Here is a 13,713-nt window from a genome sequence, read left to right as displayed (position 1 = left end):
GGCATGCAAAACAAAGCTCTTCACCGTACCTCGGGACATGTGACAATAATAAACTAATTTACAACTTACAAATGTAATATCCTGGGGAACAGTGGAGCAGACAGGAAGCAATATATGATGCATCAGGATTTCAACATGGGTCACGTTTGCAAACGGGGATGAAGATTTCAATTTCCACAGAGCCTGTCACATATCCCCTGGTCCATTCCACAGCCAAACCAGTGGGTTTGGCGGGTAGTCACTGTTACAACATGGAATCCTCAGCCACCGGTTCACACACTGAAAGCTCCCAAATATAGTCATCTGATAATAATCCGTTTCACTGATGGTACTTAAAGGTGAAAGTGGGACCACTGAGCCACAGCAGACTCTGTGGAAATATGTTGGCACTGTTATAAGTGCACTACAAACGAGTTCTTATACCTCCCACACACTTCGATACAACTCATACACTTGCTCATTGGTTTTATTTTAATTTATTCATTTCTTGGGACTCATGCAATAATTGGCAAGGTCGCATTTAAAGCCCATCCTGAATCATCCTTGATCTTGTTCAGAGTGCACTGGACAGTCAGCCACGTTGGCAGGTCTGGAGTCACATACACCAGACTGGGGAAGGATTCATCAGGCAGATTTCCCTCCGGATCTACATTACTGAAGTAGATGGGTTTTCAGCAACAATGCTGTAATTTTGCCATCACCATTACTGACAGCTGTAATAAAACAACACACGCAATGCTGGAAACTCTCAGCGGGTCGGGCAGCATCCGTGGAGAGAGAATCAGAGCTAACGTTACATCACAATTTAAGCAGTGCACCATTCCATCACCTCCCCTACCACACACACAGTCTCTACTACACCACACAAAAATATGACACACACAGACTCAAACACAGCACTCCCTAATACACTGCACGTGTGTAGCGGTTAGCGTGACGCTATTACAGCGCCAGCAACCCAGGTTCAATTCCGGCCGCTGCCTGTAAGGAGTTTGTACGTTCTCCCCGTGTCTGCGTGGGTTTCCTCCGGGTGCTCTGGTTTCCTCCCACATTCCAAAGACAGACGGGTTAGGAAGTTGCGGGCGTGCTGTGTTAGCGCCGGAAGCGTGGCGACACTTGCGGGCTGCCCCCAGAACACTCTACGCAGAAGATGCATTTCACTGTGTGTTCCGATGTACATGTGACTAATGAAGAAATCTTATCTTATAAATACAGCACACCCTCAAACACAGCACACACACAAATGCAACACTCTCTCAAACACTGCACACCCACAGTCTGATACAGCTACAATACATTCTCAGAAATAGTGTACACATACACAGACTCGGCATACACACACAACACTCTCTACTACACTGTACAAACACAGCCTGATGCAGCACACACACACACACAAATACAACAGACAGACCCAAGTGCAACCCTCTCCAGTACACTGTACATAACCCTTTATTGCGGAACACTTTCCCATATATTCCACACACAAATCTGACACAATAATCCGAGCAGTGCACGCCTACACAGGGGTGGCGGCGCGCCAGCACCGGGTGCGCGCCCGGGGCGGGGACGAGCGCCGTGGGTGGAGGAGCCGGAGCGGCTGCCTGTGTGTGTGTGTGTGTGTGAGAGAGAGCGGCTGCGATGGGTCCGGCGGGGCTGAGCTGCTGTGTCAGTCTGCTGTCTGCGAGCGCCCTTCTCCTGCTGCACCGAGCCGCTGCGGTGTCGGGGCTCGGGGCTTGTACAGAGGTGAGTGCATCCAGACCCAGGCACCTTCCAGACACTCATTGCCTGTGTCTGTAACAAACACCTTTGCTGATTACTGCAGGGCGCTCAATTTGTCGACTAAATGTGATTTAAATTGTGCATTTAAACTGGCAGGGTACCATCTAAATCCTTGTTTATTCCTCTTTGTGTTATCCCCTCCCCTTCTAAAGTAACCGCGTAGAATAAGGTCACCCCATTTATTTATTGGAGACTGTTACTGTCATGTCGCTGATTTATTGCATTTAAATACAAATGATTTCCCTTTGAAATGCATTGTTAGCCGGGCTGTGCCGGTGATCCACTGCCCCAATGTTCCTGCCACTAAATCCTGACGGAATTATATAATTTCCTGATCGCTGCCTCAGTTGGACGCTGATTTCTGTGGGTAATCTTCCACTCTTCCAGAGGCTAATTCTAATGGCGTGGTGCGGTGGATGGGCGCAAATCCGTGTTTGGGAAAAGCTTGCGAGGTTTCCTGAATCAGTGCAGAACAAACAGCTGGTGTTTGTGAACGCACTCTGTTTGCTGAGACACAGGGGCCTCTGAATGATCACCCTTGTGCTGATGTGCCACCCTCAGTGACAATGGCACATCAGGGCTCAGGGTGGTCACCCCCACAGCAAACCTGGGGGGAGACCCCAGCGCACCCTGGCTGTAGCCTGCTCTGTCACAGAGAGGCTTCCATTTGTAGAGGGGTAGGCCATTTGGTAAATTGGTTTATTATTGTCACTTGTACTGAGCTACAGTGAAAAACTTGTCTTGCAAACCGTCCGTACAGATCAATCCAGTAGTACATGGTAAAACAATAACAGAATACAGAATAAAGTGTTACAGTTACAGAGAAAGTGCAGGCAGGCGATAAGGTGCAAGGGCCATAATGAGGTAGATTGTGAGGTCAAGAGTCCATCTTATTGGCCCATCAAGCCGGTTCTGTCATTGACTGTGCTCAGGGCTGGCCCTCTCACCAAGCCGTCATTAAAATCTCTATCCTGTGATGCCTTTTGTGTCTACAAACCTCTCTATTTCCTTAAAAATACTCTGCAACTTGTATTTGGGAATTTCAGAAGTCCACCACATCTGGGTGAAGACATGTCAGTCCTGAATTTCTTGTCCTGGATCCTGATTCCAGATAACAGAGAAACATCCTCTCTGAGTCCAGCTTGTTCATCACTGTCAAGAGTTTTGCAATGAGATCCCCTTCAATTCTTCTGCACTATAGCAGGGACAAGTCCAGTTGACCTGATCTCTCCTCTTATGACGGTTCCTGGAATCAGTCTGGTGAACCTCAGCTCCACTCCTTTGGTGGCTGGCACGGTAGCGCAGCGGTCAGCGTAACGCTATTACACCGTTCAATTCCGCCCGCTGTCTGTCAGGAGTTTGTACGTTCTCCCCGTGACTGCGTGGGTTTCCTCCAGGTGCTCCGGTTTCCTCCCACATTCCAAAGACGTACGGGTTAGGAAGTTGTGGACATGCTATGTTGGTGCCGGAAGCATGGCGACACTTGCGGGCTGCCCCCAGAACACTCTACGCAAAAGATGCATTTCACTGTGTGTTTCCATGTACATGTGACTCATAAAGAGATCTTATTTTATCCTTTCTTAAGTAACGAGACTAGAACTGCTCGCTATACTCCAGGTGTGGTCTCACCTAGATCTTATATAATTGGAGCAAGACATCCTTGCTCCTGTACTCAAAGCCTCTTGCATTGAAGTCAACATACCATTTGCCTTTTTTAACTTCTTGCTGCACATGTTTGTTTTCTCTCAGTCACAGGTGTACAAGGACCAGTATTTCTTGACTCAAGTTGATTTAATTTGTGCCTTTAGACATGTAACGTGATAAGGACACTCTGGTATGCATGCAAAATCTGTATGACCTCTCAAAAGAAGTGAGATTTAAATTCTTGCACCATCCCTTGCGCCACTGGTTACGTGACACTGCAGGACTTCTCCATGCCTGAAATGGAACGTCAGTCCCGATCATTGGTGCAGTCCCTGGAGTGGGATTTGAATCTACAACCTTCTGACTCGGAGGCAAAACTGCTGCCACTGAGTCACGTCCATAAAATGTGTGGGTACGTTTGGCTCTGTAACTGATCAACCTTTCAAAGCTGGCAGAATTGTATGAGTGCCATTTATGAGCTAGCCTTTTAAACCTTCAACTGAACCACAGGTTAGCTTATTAGAAACAGTTTATTGGAACTTGAAGGAATGGTGTTGTCTGCTCGATGGGAGGAGATGTTTGATGTTTCGGGTTTGTTCAGTTCCTGGATATTGAGGGTGAACCTGCTCTGACAGTTCAGCTGGAAATGGGCTTCATACTGTTTGGTTTGCTGTTACCTGCTGCAATCCAATGTGATGACTCGTTATTAATCTTACACTACCGATGGTTAAACACGTGCAGTAATAGATTACACAGGTGGCTGCAAAAGTGACAGCATTTGCCGGGGGTTAGGTTATAAATTATTTAGTATTGATACGGTCTTTTTTAAGTCAACACAAGTGGTTGAGTCACCACCAACTTGAGAACGCCTCTGGCATACTCACTTAATGGTTGTTAATAGGTAGTGGAAATATACATTGCCCAGACAACAGTGTTGTCATGTGCGGCAGAGCCTTGATACTGCCTAGATACATAAAATAGATGTGCTCCTGGAATTGGACACTGCTTAGGGGTTTGACTGGATGCTTGGAATTAGATATCCACCTATTCTGTGCTATATCCTTGGATACACATCAGTAGCAGAATGATGTACCCCCGATGAATACTGTGAATAAAAATCCCCCTTCCTATCTGTTGAAACTATCAATGTAAGCAAGTGCTAAGCTGTGTATATTAATCACAGTCGAATATTGTTCAATAAAAGCTTCTTTTTGAAAGGAGAAATGTCATATTAATAGGGTGGTAATTCACTGTTGGGCAAAAGACATTTGAAAAATAATGCTGTGTGTTTGTATGCTTAATTTTTATCCCATGTCTAGTTCAAAATCGGGTTTATTATCACTGACGAGAAATGTGTTGTTTTGCAGCAGCAGTACAGTGCAAAGACATAAAATTACTATAAATTACAAAATAAATAAATAGTGCAAAAAAAAGGAATGACGAGGTAGTGTTCATGGGTTCATGGACCGTTCAGAAATCTGATGGTGGAGGTGAAGAAGCTGTTCCTGAATCATTGAGTGTGGGTCTTCAGGCTCCTGTACCTCCTTCCCGATGGTAGTAACGAGAAGAGGGCATGTCCCGGGTGGTGAGGGTCCTTAGTGATGGATGCCACCTTCATGAGGCACTGCCTCTTGAAGATGTCCTCGATGGTGGGGAGGGTTGTGCCCATGATGGAGCTGGCTGAGTCTACAACCCTCTGCAGCCTCTTGCGATCCTGTGCATTGGAGCCTCCACACCAGGTGGTGATGCAACCAGTCAGAATGCTCTCTACTGTACATCTGTAGAAATTTGTAAGAGTCCTTGGCGACATAACAAATCTCCTCAAACTCCTAATGAAGTAGAGCTGATGGTGTGCCTTCTTCGTGATTGTGTCAATGTGTTGGGCCCAGGATAGATCCTCCGAGATGGGTTGATCTCATCCTACTTGGTCTCAACAGTCCACATTTTTAATCACTTTAAATTCCACCCATTCAAAAAATTAGCTTGACGTGATAAGAAAATACTGTCTTTGTGGAAGCAAGTGTGACGAAGGTCATGGCTCGTAAGGCCAGGCACAAGTGAAGTTCCATTCCCATGGTCCACTCTTTGTGGATAGTAGCAATGGCAAGTTCATTGCCACTGACCTCAAAGTGAGATGCAGCTGGATCCTTGACTTCCTCATCGGGAGACCACAGTCAGTGCGGATCGGTAGTAACACCTCCTCCTCACTGACAATCAATGCAGGAGCACTCAAGGCTGCGTGCGTAGCCCACTGCTCTACTCTCTCTACATTCATGACTGTGTGGCTAGGCACAGCTCAAACACCATCCATAAATTCGCCAATGACACTACTGTTGTTGGCAGAATCTCAGATGGCGATGAGGAGGTGTACAGGAGTGAGATAGATCGGCTGGTTGAGTGGTGTCGCAACAACAGCCTTGCACCCAACGTCAGCAAGACCAAGGAACTGATTGTGGACTTCAGGAAGGGGAAGTCGGGAGAACACACACCTTCTTCATTGAGGGGTCAGCGGTGGAAAGGGTGAGCAGCTTCAAGTTCCTGGGCGTCAACATCTCAGAGGATCTATCCTGGGCCCAACACATTGACACAATCACGAAGAAGGCACGCCAGCAGCTCTACTTCATTAGGAGTTTGAGGAGATTTGGTCTGTCACCAAAGACACTTGCAAATTTCTACAGATGTACGGTGGAGAGCATTCTGACTGGTTGCATCACAGCCTGGTACGGAGGCTCCAATGCACAGGATTGAAAGAGGCTGCAGAGAGTTGTAGACTCAGCCAGCTCCATCACGGGCACAACCCTCCCCACCATCGAGGACATCTTCAAGAGGCGATGCCTCAAGAAGGCAGCATCCATCACTAAGGACCCTCACCACCCGGGACATGCCCTCTTCTTGTTACCACCATCGGGGAGGAAGTACAGGAGCCTGAAGACCTACACTCAATGATTCAGGAACAGCTTCTTCCCCTTCGCCATCAGAACCCATAAACACTATCTGGTTATTCCTCTTTTGCACTATTTAATTATTTTTGTAACTTACAGTAATTTTTATGTCTTTATGTCTTGCACTGTACTGCTGCCACAAAACAACAAATTTCACGTCATATGTCAGTGATGATAAACCTGATTCTGATTCTGTCCATGGATCCTGTATGCCCCCCAGTCTGCCAGGGATATGTAATGTCTGGAGGTCCTCAAACGGGCTGTGTAGCCAATCGTCTAAGGATTACCACAGTCGGCAAATCTGTAGTCTCCTGTGTCTCCATGGGTTACAATGCACCTTTTCCTATTTTAAAGAAAATGAAATAAAGTTTGGGACTTAATAACAAAAGAGATAATTTTTGTTTTACAAATCTATTTGTAATCTCCTGAAAGGAATGACCCTGCAAACATAAGATTAGTTTTTCATGGTCAGAGGGGTTGTGCAGGAGTGACTTAGTACTCCATTTAAAAATGGTTGCACTTGTTTCAGTGCTTTTTTTTACAGGGTGTAGTGGGTGAAAGCAAAGTTGATGACAATGCACTAGGTTTGCATTGTTTGCACTTTGGTGGTAACCTGTGGGGCAGTAAAGGGGATCACTGATGGTGACTTCAGATGTGTAGACTGTTGTTAGTCATCTTTACACCAACAAGTTTGCAGTTGTCATTAATCACGATGCAATGTTTCTTCAGTAAAGATGACCTACTTGTGAAGTGTTCCCATTACAAGTCCAGTACAACATGTGTGTGGGTGACTTCTTTGTTGAAGCAATTTTGGAGCCTTCTGTCTGTTAATGCAGAAGATTAAAATACAAAGCACTGTTTAATGGAATTTCATTCTATCATTTTTTGAAATTTTAACAGGACAAAACCTTGCATACGATGTGGCCTCATTGTACACCCTCTTTTGTTAATAATATTTCATGCTTCTCTTGGTGAATAGAACTTAGTGATGTTTCTTTAGTTGATGTGTTAAGGATCTTACAAACTGTAGATAAATGACCAGCATCTGAGGAATCTGTTTTATGTTGCGGGGAGGTGTGCTTGTCTTCGTTCTGATTTTAAAAAGGGGAAATTCTGTTGTGCAAAATATTTAACATGGCTGGACAATGTCAAACACATGCATTTCAAAAGAATAAATGGTCATCGACCTGAAACATTAGCTGTTTCTTTCTTCACAGATGCTGCCTTCCCTGAGTATTTTCAGCCTCTTCTGTTTTCTTACTTCAGATCTCTGGCATATGTCGGCACTACATTGTGGGCCGAAGGGCCTGTTCTGTTCTGTACTGTTCTATGTTCTATTTGCAGGATCTTGCTTTGCTGTTGGCCAGTGGGTTTGTCAAAGTCAAGTTCATGGTCAGATGCATGAGTACATGTGTACAGGTGCAACGAAAAACTTACTTGCAGCAGCATCACAGGCACACAGCATCAGATAAGCAGCGTTCACAAGAAAAACACAAATTAAATATAATTTATACACAATTTTTACAAGAAATAATACAAAAAAAAACAGAATCCATTTTAGTGCAAACTGGCCATAGTGTCGCTAAACTGTAGTGATTAAGGTTGTGCCGGTTGGTTCAAGAACTGAATAGTTGAAGGGAAGTAACTGTTCCTGAACCTGGTGGTGTGGGACTTCAGGCTTCTGTACCTCCTGGCCGATGGGAGCTGTGAGAAGATGGCATGGCCCGGATGGTGGGGATCTTTGATGGATGTTGCCTTCTTGAGGCAGTGCCTCCTGTAGATACTCCCGATGGTGGGGAGGGATGTGCCCATGATGTATTGGGCAGAGTCCACTACTCTCTGCAGCTTCTTATGTTATTTGAATTGCCGTACTAGACTGTGATGCAACCAGTCAGGACACTTTCAACAGTACATCTGTAGAAGTTTGTTAGAGTGTTCAGTGACAAACTGAACCTCCTTAACCTTCTGGGAAAGTAGAGACTCTGGCGCGCCTTCCTCGTGATTGCATCTATGTACTGGGCCCAGGGCAGGTCATCCGATATGTTAATGCCCAGGAATTTAAAGCTGCTGACTCTCTCCACCACCGATCCCCCAGTGTAGACTGGCACACGTTCACCCTCCTTCCCCTTCCTGAAGTCAACAATCAGCCCTTTAGTTTTACAGACGTTGAGCGAGAGGTTGTTGTTGTGGCACCTCTCAACCAGGTGTTCTATCTCGCTCCTGTGAGCTGACTCATCGCCACCTGTGATTCATCCAACAACAGTATAGTAGAGGCACAGTTAGGGTAGCGTTTGTTAAAGCCCACCTCTGAAAGTTGAGACTAGAAAAGCTTTCACCACAGCAGACAGGACCCAGGATGGGCTGTGGATGATTTGTTTTTGCTGCCTTGTATTGTTTACCTCTCTGTCAGCTCAGTCATGGTACCTCTGGGATGTTGGCTGGGTCCAGGTGTGACAACAGGCTTCAGTGTGACTGACAAACAAGATGTAAAATGGTCTTCAGCAGTGGGACGTTGGAACACAAATCTCTCCGCATCAGCCTTACAATTACAAATCAAATTGGAAGAAATAAGTTATAATGCAATAACAAAATCCTCCTTCTAGACTTTGAAGTTGTACAGACAATCCTCTATTTATTCCACTACCAAATTTATCACAGCAACCTTTATGTATTGAGTTAAGTGGTACCAAAGTAAGACTTTGTATATTTTTGAAACGATAAAAGTTCATGAATAGTGAAATTAATGAAAGGTTTTATGGTGAATTGCTTGCTGCAAGGTCAATAAATATATTGGTCTTTGCTCCATTTTCCTGAAGCAGTACTTACTGCAACATTAACTTTGTTTCTCTTGCTGCACGGATGTTGTCTGAGTAGTTCCAGCATTTTCTGTTTTTAGATCAATTAGTTCACCGGGTTTGTGGTTGGTTTGATTTATGTTGGTTTGTTGTTTGATTCTGGAGGCGCCTGACAATGTTTCAGTAAACAGCTTCAGCAGAGTTTTGAAAGAAAGAATCATCCATTCTCCATATCCTGCCTTGGAAAGCTTGCCTTAAAACCCGTTAGGTTTTATGGAATGAACCATGTCCATGAGCTACAGTTGCTTGTATGATTTAAATATTTCTCTGCTATCTGGGTTAACTGCAGTCAAAACAACTGAATATTTTTATTTAGGTGAAGGCCTTCATTTGGAACATGCTAACATGATTGTGTAACAGTTTTAAAGAGAATTCTCTATCGCCATTTTCTTCTCATCTGTAATTGCAGTGCTTAAATCTGAAACACAAGGATTAATTTTGACTATGAAATTCCCCCTTGCTTTGAAAAATTCCATTTTGCTTTTGGCTATCAGATATTAAATGAAGCATTTAAAAGTGTTTTATTCAAGGGGAGATTTTGGTCAATGAACAAATATCCTTCCCTGATCCATGAATGATGCTTCTTCAATGCATTTATTCTCTAATTAGACATTTGAGGGGAGCTTTTACACACACTGAACATGTGTATGTCATCTGTGGAAGCCCCTTCGACCAAAGAAAGCAAAGATAATGAATTGGATTGCCTTTTGATATGGTTGATCAAACGCAAGATTATTCAATCAATTAGTCAATAACCATCAATAATACAATAGCAATGTCTGAGGCAGTTAGACGGGCACATTAACAGGCAGGGAATGGAGGGACGTGGGCCATGTGTAGGCAGATAGAATTGGTTTGAATTGGTATCGTAGTCAGCACAGACACTGTGGGCTGATGGGCCTGTTCTGTGCTGTGCTGTTCTTTGCTTTGTGTTATATGTTGTATGTTCTACCTGTCATTAGACTTGCTGCTGTAGTAGCAGTAATTTCTAATGCAGGGACTAAAATGCATTTCAGTAAATTATTTAAGCAGCATTCTGCTTAATTCAAACAAGCCCAAAGTTTGTGGGGTGTAATGATGGAATTGACAGCAGTGAGAGAATCCTTTGATATTTTGCACGTGAACAGTTTAACATTGAAACGCAGAGGTTGCAAGCCATTTCGGTGAACATTTTGACAGGTTGAAACTTTAGAGCGTCGACCATTTGAGAGCATCTTTGTTCACAGGTTAGATGTGGGGTAATTTGGGTTGTAGCCATGATTCATGTGTTGCTGTTGGATTTTATCGCTGATGTGGAATCCCAGTTTGTAACCATGACTACAATCTGAATGCACAGCTTTAAGAGTGCATTGTACCCTTTATGTACACAGAACTGCTCATAACAAAAGATGTGGCAAGTGGATCTGTAATTACACTGATGGAGATATGTTTGAAAATTAGCCCAAATTATGGTGGTCAACTTTTCTGATGTTAAGTGGACCAGGGGAAAGAACATTTCTGAAATAGGAACAGAAGATGCTGGAAACTTTCGGCAGCTCAGGCAGTCTGTGTGCATATTGGAGAAATAGAGATAATGTTTTAAATAGAACATAGAACATGGAACAGTACAGAGCAGGCCCTTCAGCCCACAATGTTGTGCCGACATAGCTAATTCCTCCTACCTACAGAATACCCATATCCCTCCATTTTCCTCTCATTCATGTGCCCATCCAAGCCCCTCTTCAAAGCCCCCAATGAATTTGCCTCCACCACCCTATCAGGCAACGCATTCCAGGCACCCACCCCTCTCTCAGTAAAAAACGTAGCCCTCACGTCTGTTCTGAACCTACCCCCCTCACCTTAAATGCACGCCCTCTGGGATTGGATCGCTTAATAATGGGAAAAAGATATTGCTTGTCCACCCTATCTATGCCCCTCATAATTTTATACACTTCCAACATATCACCCCTCAGCCTCCGCTGCTCCAGAGAAGAGCCCAAGTTTGTCCAACCTCTCCTGATAGCACACATGACTGTAGAAAGTAGGCCATTCAGCCCTTTTGAGCCTTCTCTGCATTCAGTATGATCGTGGCTGATCATCTACCACAGTACCAAAGTCCTGCCATCTCACTATTGCCCTTGATGCATTTTGTATCTAGCAACCTACCCACCTTCTTAAATATGTTCAACCACTCCGTCTTTATTGCCTTCTGTGGTAGAGGATCCCAAATTTCTCCTCATCTGGGACTATGACCCCTGATTCCAGACTCAACCCCCTCCCCCCTGCAGGAGAAATATCCTTCCTGCATCCAGTTGTTTGAAATGTTTGGATTTTATATGTGTTAATGGGATCTCCTCTCATTCTTCTAAATCCCAGTGAATATAGGCCCTGTAGGGCCAATCTCTCCTCAGAGAACAGTCCCTCCATCAAGAATCAGTCAGGGGAACCTTTGTTTCAGTCCCTCTATGGCAAGTATACTCTTTCTTGGGGACAGAGACTTTCAGTGGACGGAGACTCACAAATGAGGGGCCGGTCATTTGAAATGGGTGTGTGGAAATTTCTTCTCCGAGGGTAGTGAACCCCTGGAATTCTCCACCTCCGAGGGTGGTGGAGGCCGGATCATTCGGTATATTTAGGAGATAGAAAAAGTATTTGAAAGATCGAGGAATTGAGGGTTACAGGGAACTGGCTCAGAAGAGGAGCTGAGGCCAGTGTAGATCACATGGGACAGATTTGAGGGGCCGAGTGGCCGCCTCCTGCTCCCATTTTCATTTGTTCAAAACCACACAAAATACTCCAGTTGTGGACTCGCTAATGCCAAATTCGCCGCCTTAACTGCATTTCTTCACTTACTCAACTTGTCTCAATGGCTGAAGCTTCTTTGCATTCTCCACACACCTCATAAGTCCACCCCGTTTCTCGTCATCAGCAAAGAAATACTCCATTTGGTGCCCTCATCCAAATTATTGACACCAATTGGGAATAGTTGGGCCCAGCACTAAACTCTGTGGCCCTCCACCAGTCACACCCAGCACCCTCAGAAAGTACCGTTTATTCCTACTAATGCTATCAACTCTCAGTCCCTGCCAGTATATTACCCCCATCCCCGTGGCTTTAAACCTGCACACCAACCTCTTGCAAGGGACTCTGACAAAGGCATTCTGAAAATTCCAATACACCACATCACTGGTTCTCCCTGACCTGTTGTACCAGCCGCATCCACAGAATAAATGCCAGGAGGTTGGGGACACACGACGTTGGAATCTGCAACAACACCGGAGATGCTGGAGGAACTCAGTGGGTCAGGCAGCATCTGTGGAGGGAAATGGACAGTCAACATTTTGAGTCAGGACTGGAAAGATGGAGGGGAGATAGCCAGTATAAAGAGGTGGGGGGGTAGGGGTGGAGCAAGAGCTGTCGGGTGAAGGGTGGATTCAGGTGACGGGTGGGGGGTGGTAGGCAGATGGGGGAGGGGAGAGTGGAACTAATGACAGAAATTGGGAACAACAACTGGGCTGGTACTTGAATGAGCAGGGCATAGAGGGATGTGGAATTAATGCAGACAGGGGATTGGTATAGATGGGCATGGTGGTTGGTATAGAAGGGCCTGTTTTTGTGCTGGACATCTCTGCCACTGTATGAGAAGCTTTTCTCCTCTTTGTTGCATCATTACTGGATTTGCTGGACTCTGTTGGTCAAAGGTTCAAATCGTATCCATGGTTACCTCCATGACAGTGATTCAGTGTCCTTCATTCACTTTGCATATACCTTCCCCAGCATCTTCCCACTGTCAGGGAATCTCCAGTCTCTCCCAGTTAATGCGGTCGGTTATTTTGGATGCTGCTTTGACTCTTCTATTGTGTCTGTTATTTCCAGCGTTACTGCTATCTACTTTGGTGCAGATCTTCTGTCTTCCTTAGACTTCATGATCTGTGATGGTTCCAATATTTAGTCACCAGCCCCGCTCTTCTTGGAACCACACTTCAGTTACTGCAGGGCATCCTTTCCTATCTCCCCTTGTTTTCCTGTACAGTTACACTGCCCCTCTCTGCACCTTTCTTCATTGCTTCCACCCCCTGTGTGGCAGGCACTTCCGAACTCTCTCTCCAGCTCGAAGATTCTCAGCTTGAGGCAGAGAGGGTCACTGTAGATGTGACTTTCTCTTTCTTTATTCACCAGGTAACTAATTTGACATTGAATTAATTTCTTTAATTCCCTCCCATTCTCAGTCCTTTTGTTTTAACCCCCTCTATCCTTCATTCTGATTGGTTACGGAGATGCCCTGTTGCTTGTCCTGTTCCCTTGGGAACGGTCCGCCTGATATCCCTCTCCGCGCTGTAATTCCAGCAACTTTTGGGCGTTCGTTTTTTCTGCTGAGGGGTCCTTGCGGAGCTGGCCGCACGGTTACTGGCTGTCATGGTAGAAACCGCTGTGGGCGGGGTCCCAGGCGTTAGTGGAATTGAGAGGTTACTGGTGAACTGACTCTGTTCACCAGTAATATAAAGTTCAAC

At 45.1% G+C, this 13,713-nt stretch overlaps 1 protein-coding gene across 1 annotated transcript in view; it reads left to right on the top strand.

Annotated features, from left to right (window-relative positions):
* The first annotated feature begins 1,579 nt into the window (after positions 1-1,579).
* Positions 1,580-13,713, top strand: part of elapor2b (endosome-lysosome associated apoptosis and autophagy regulator family member 2b) — a 107,857-nt gene continuing 95,723 nt past the window's right edge. Inside the window, exon 1 of the mRNA XM_052034256.1 lies at positions 1,580-1,746. Coding sequence (XP_051890216.1) covers positions 1,642-1,746 — 105 coding nt within the window. The 5' untranslated portion in view covers positions 1,580-1,641. The remainder of the gene's footprint in view (positions 1,747-13,713) is intronic.

This window comes from Pristis pectinata, chromosome 19 (genome assembly GCF_009764475.1).
Source record: "Pristis pectinata isolate sPriPec2 chromosome 19, sPriPec2.1.pri, whole genome shotgun sequence".
NCBI lineage: Eukaryota > Metazoa > Chordata > Chondrichthyes > Rhinopristiformes > Pristidae > Pristis > Pristis pectinata.
Note: the sequence above shows the minus strand (reverse complement) of the source record. Positions and strands in the feature narration are given on the sequence as shown.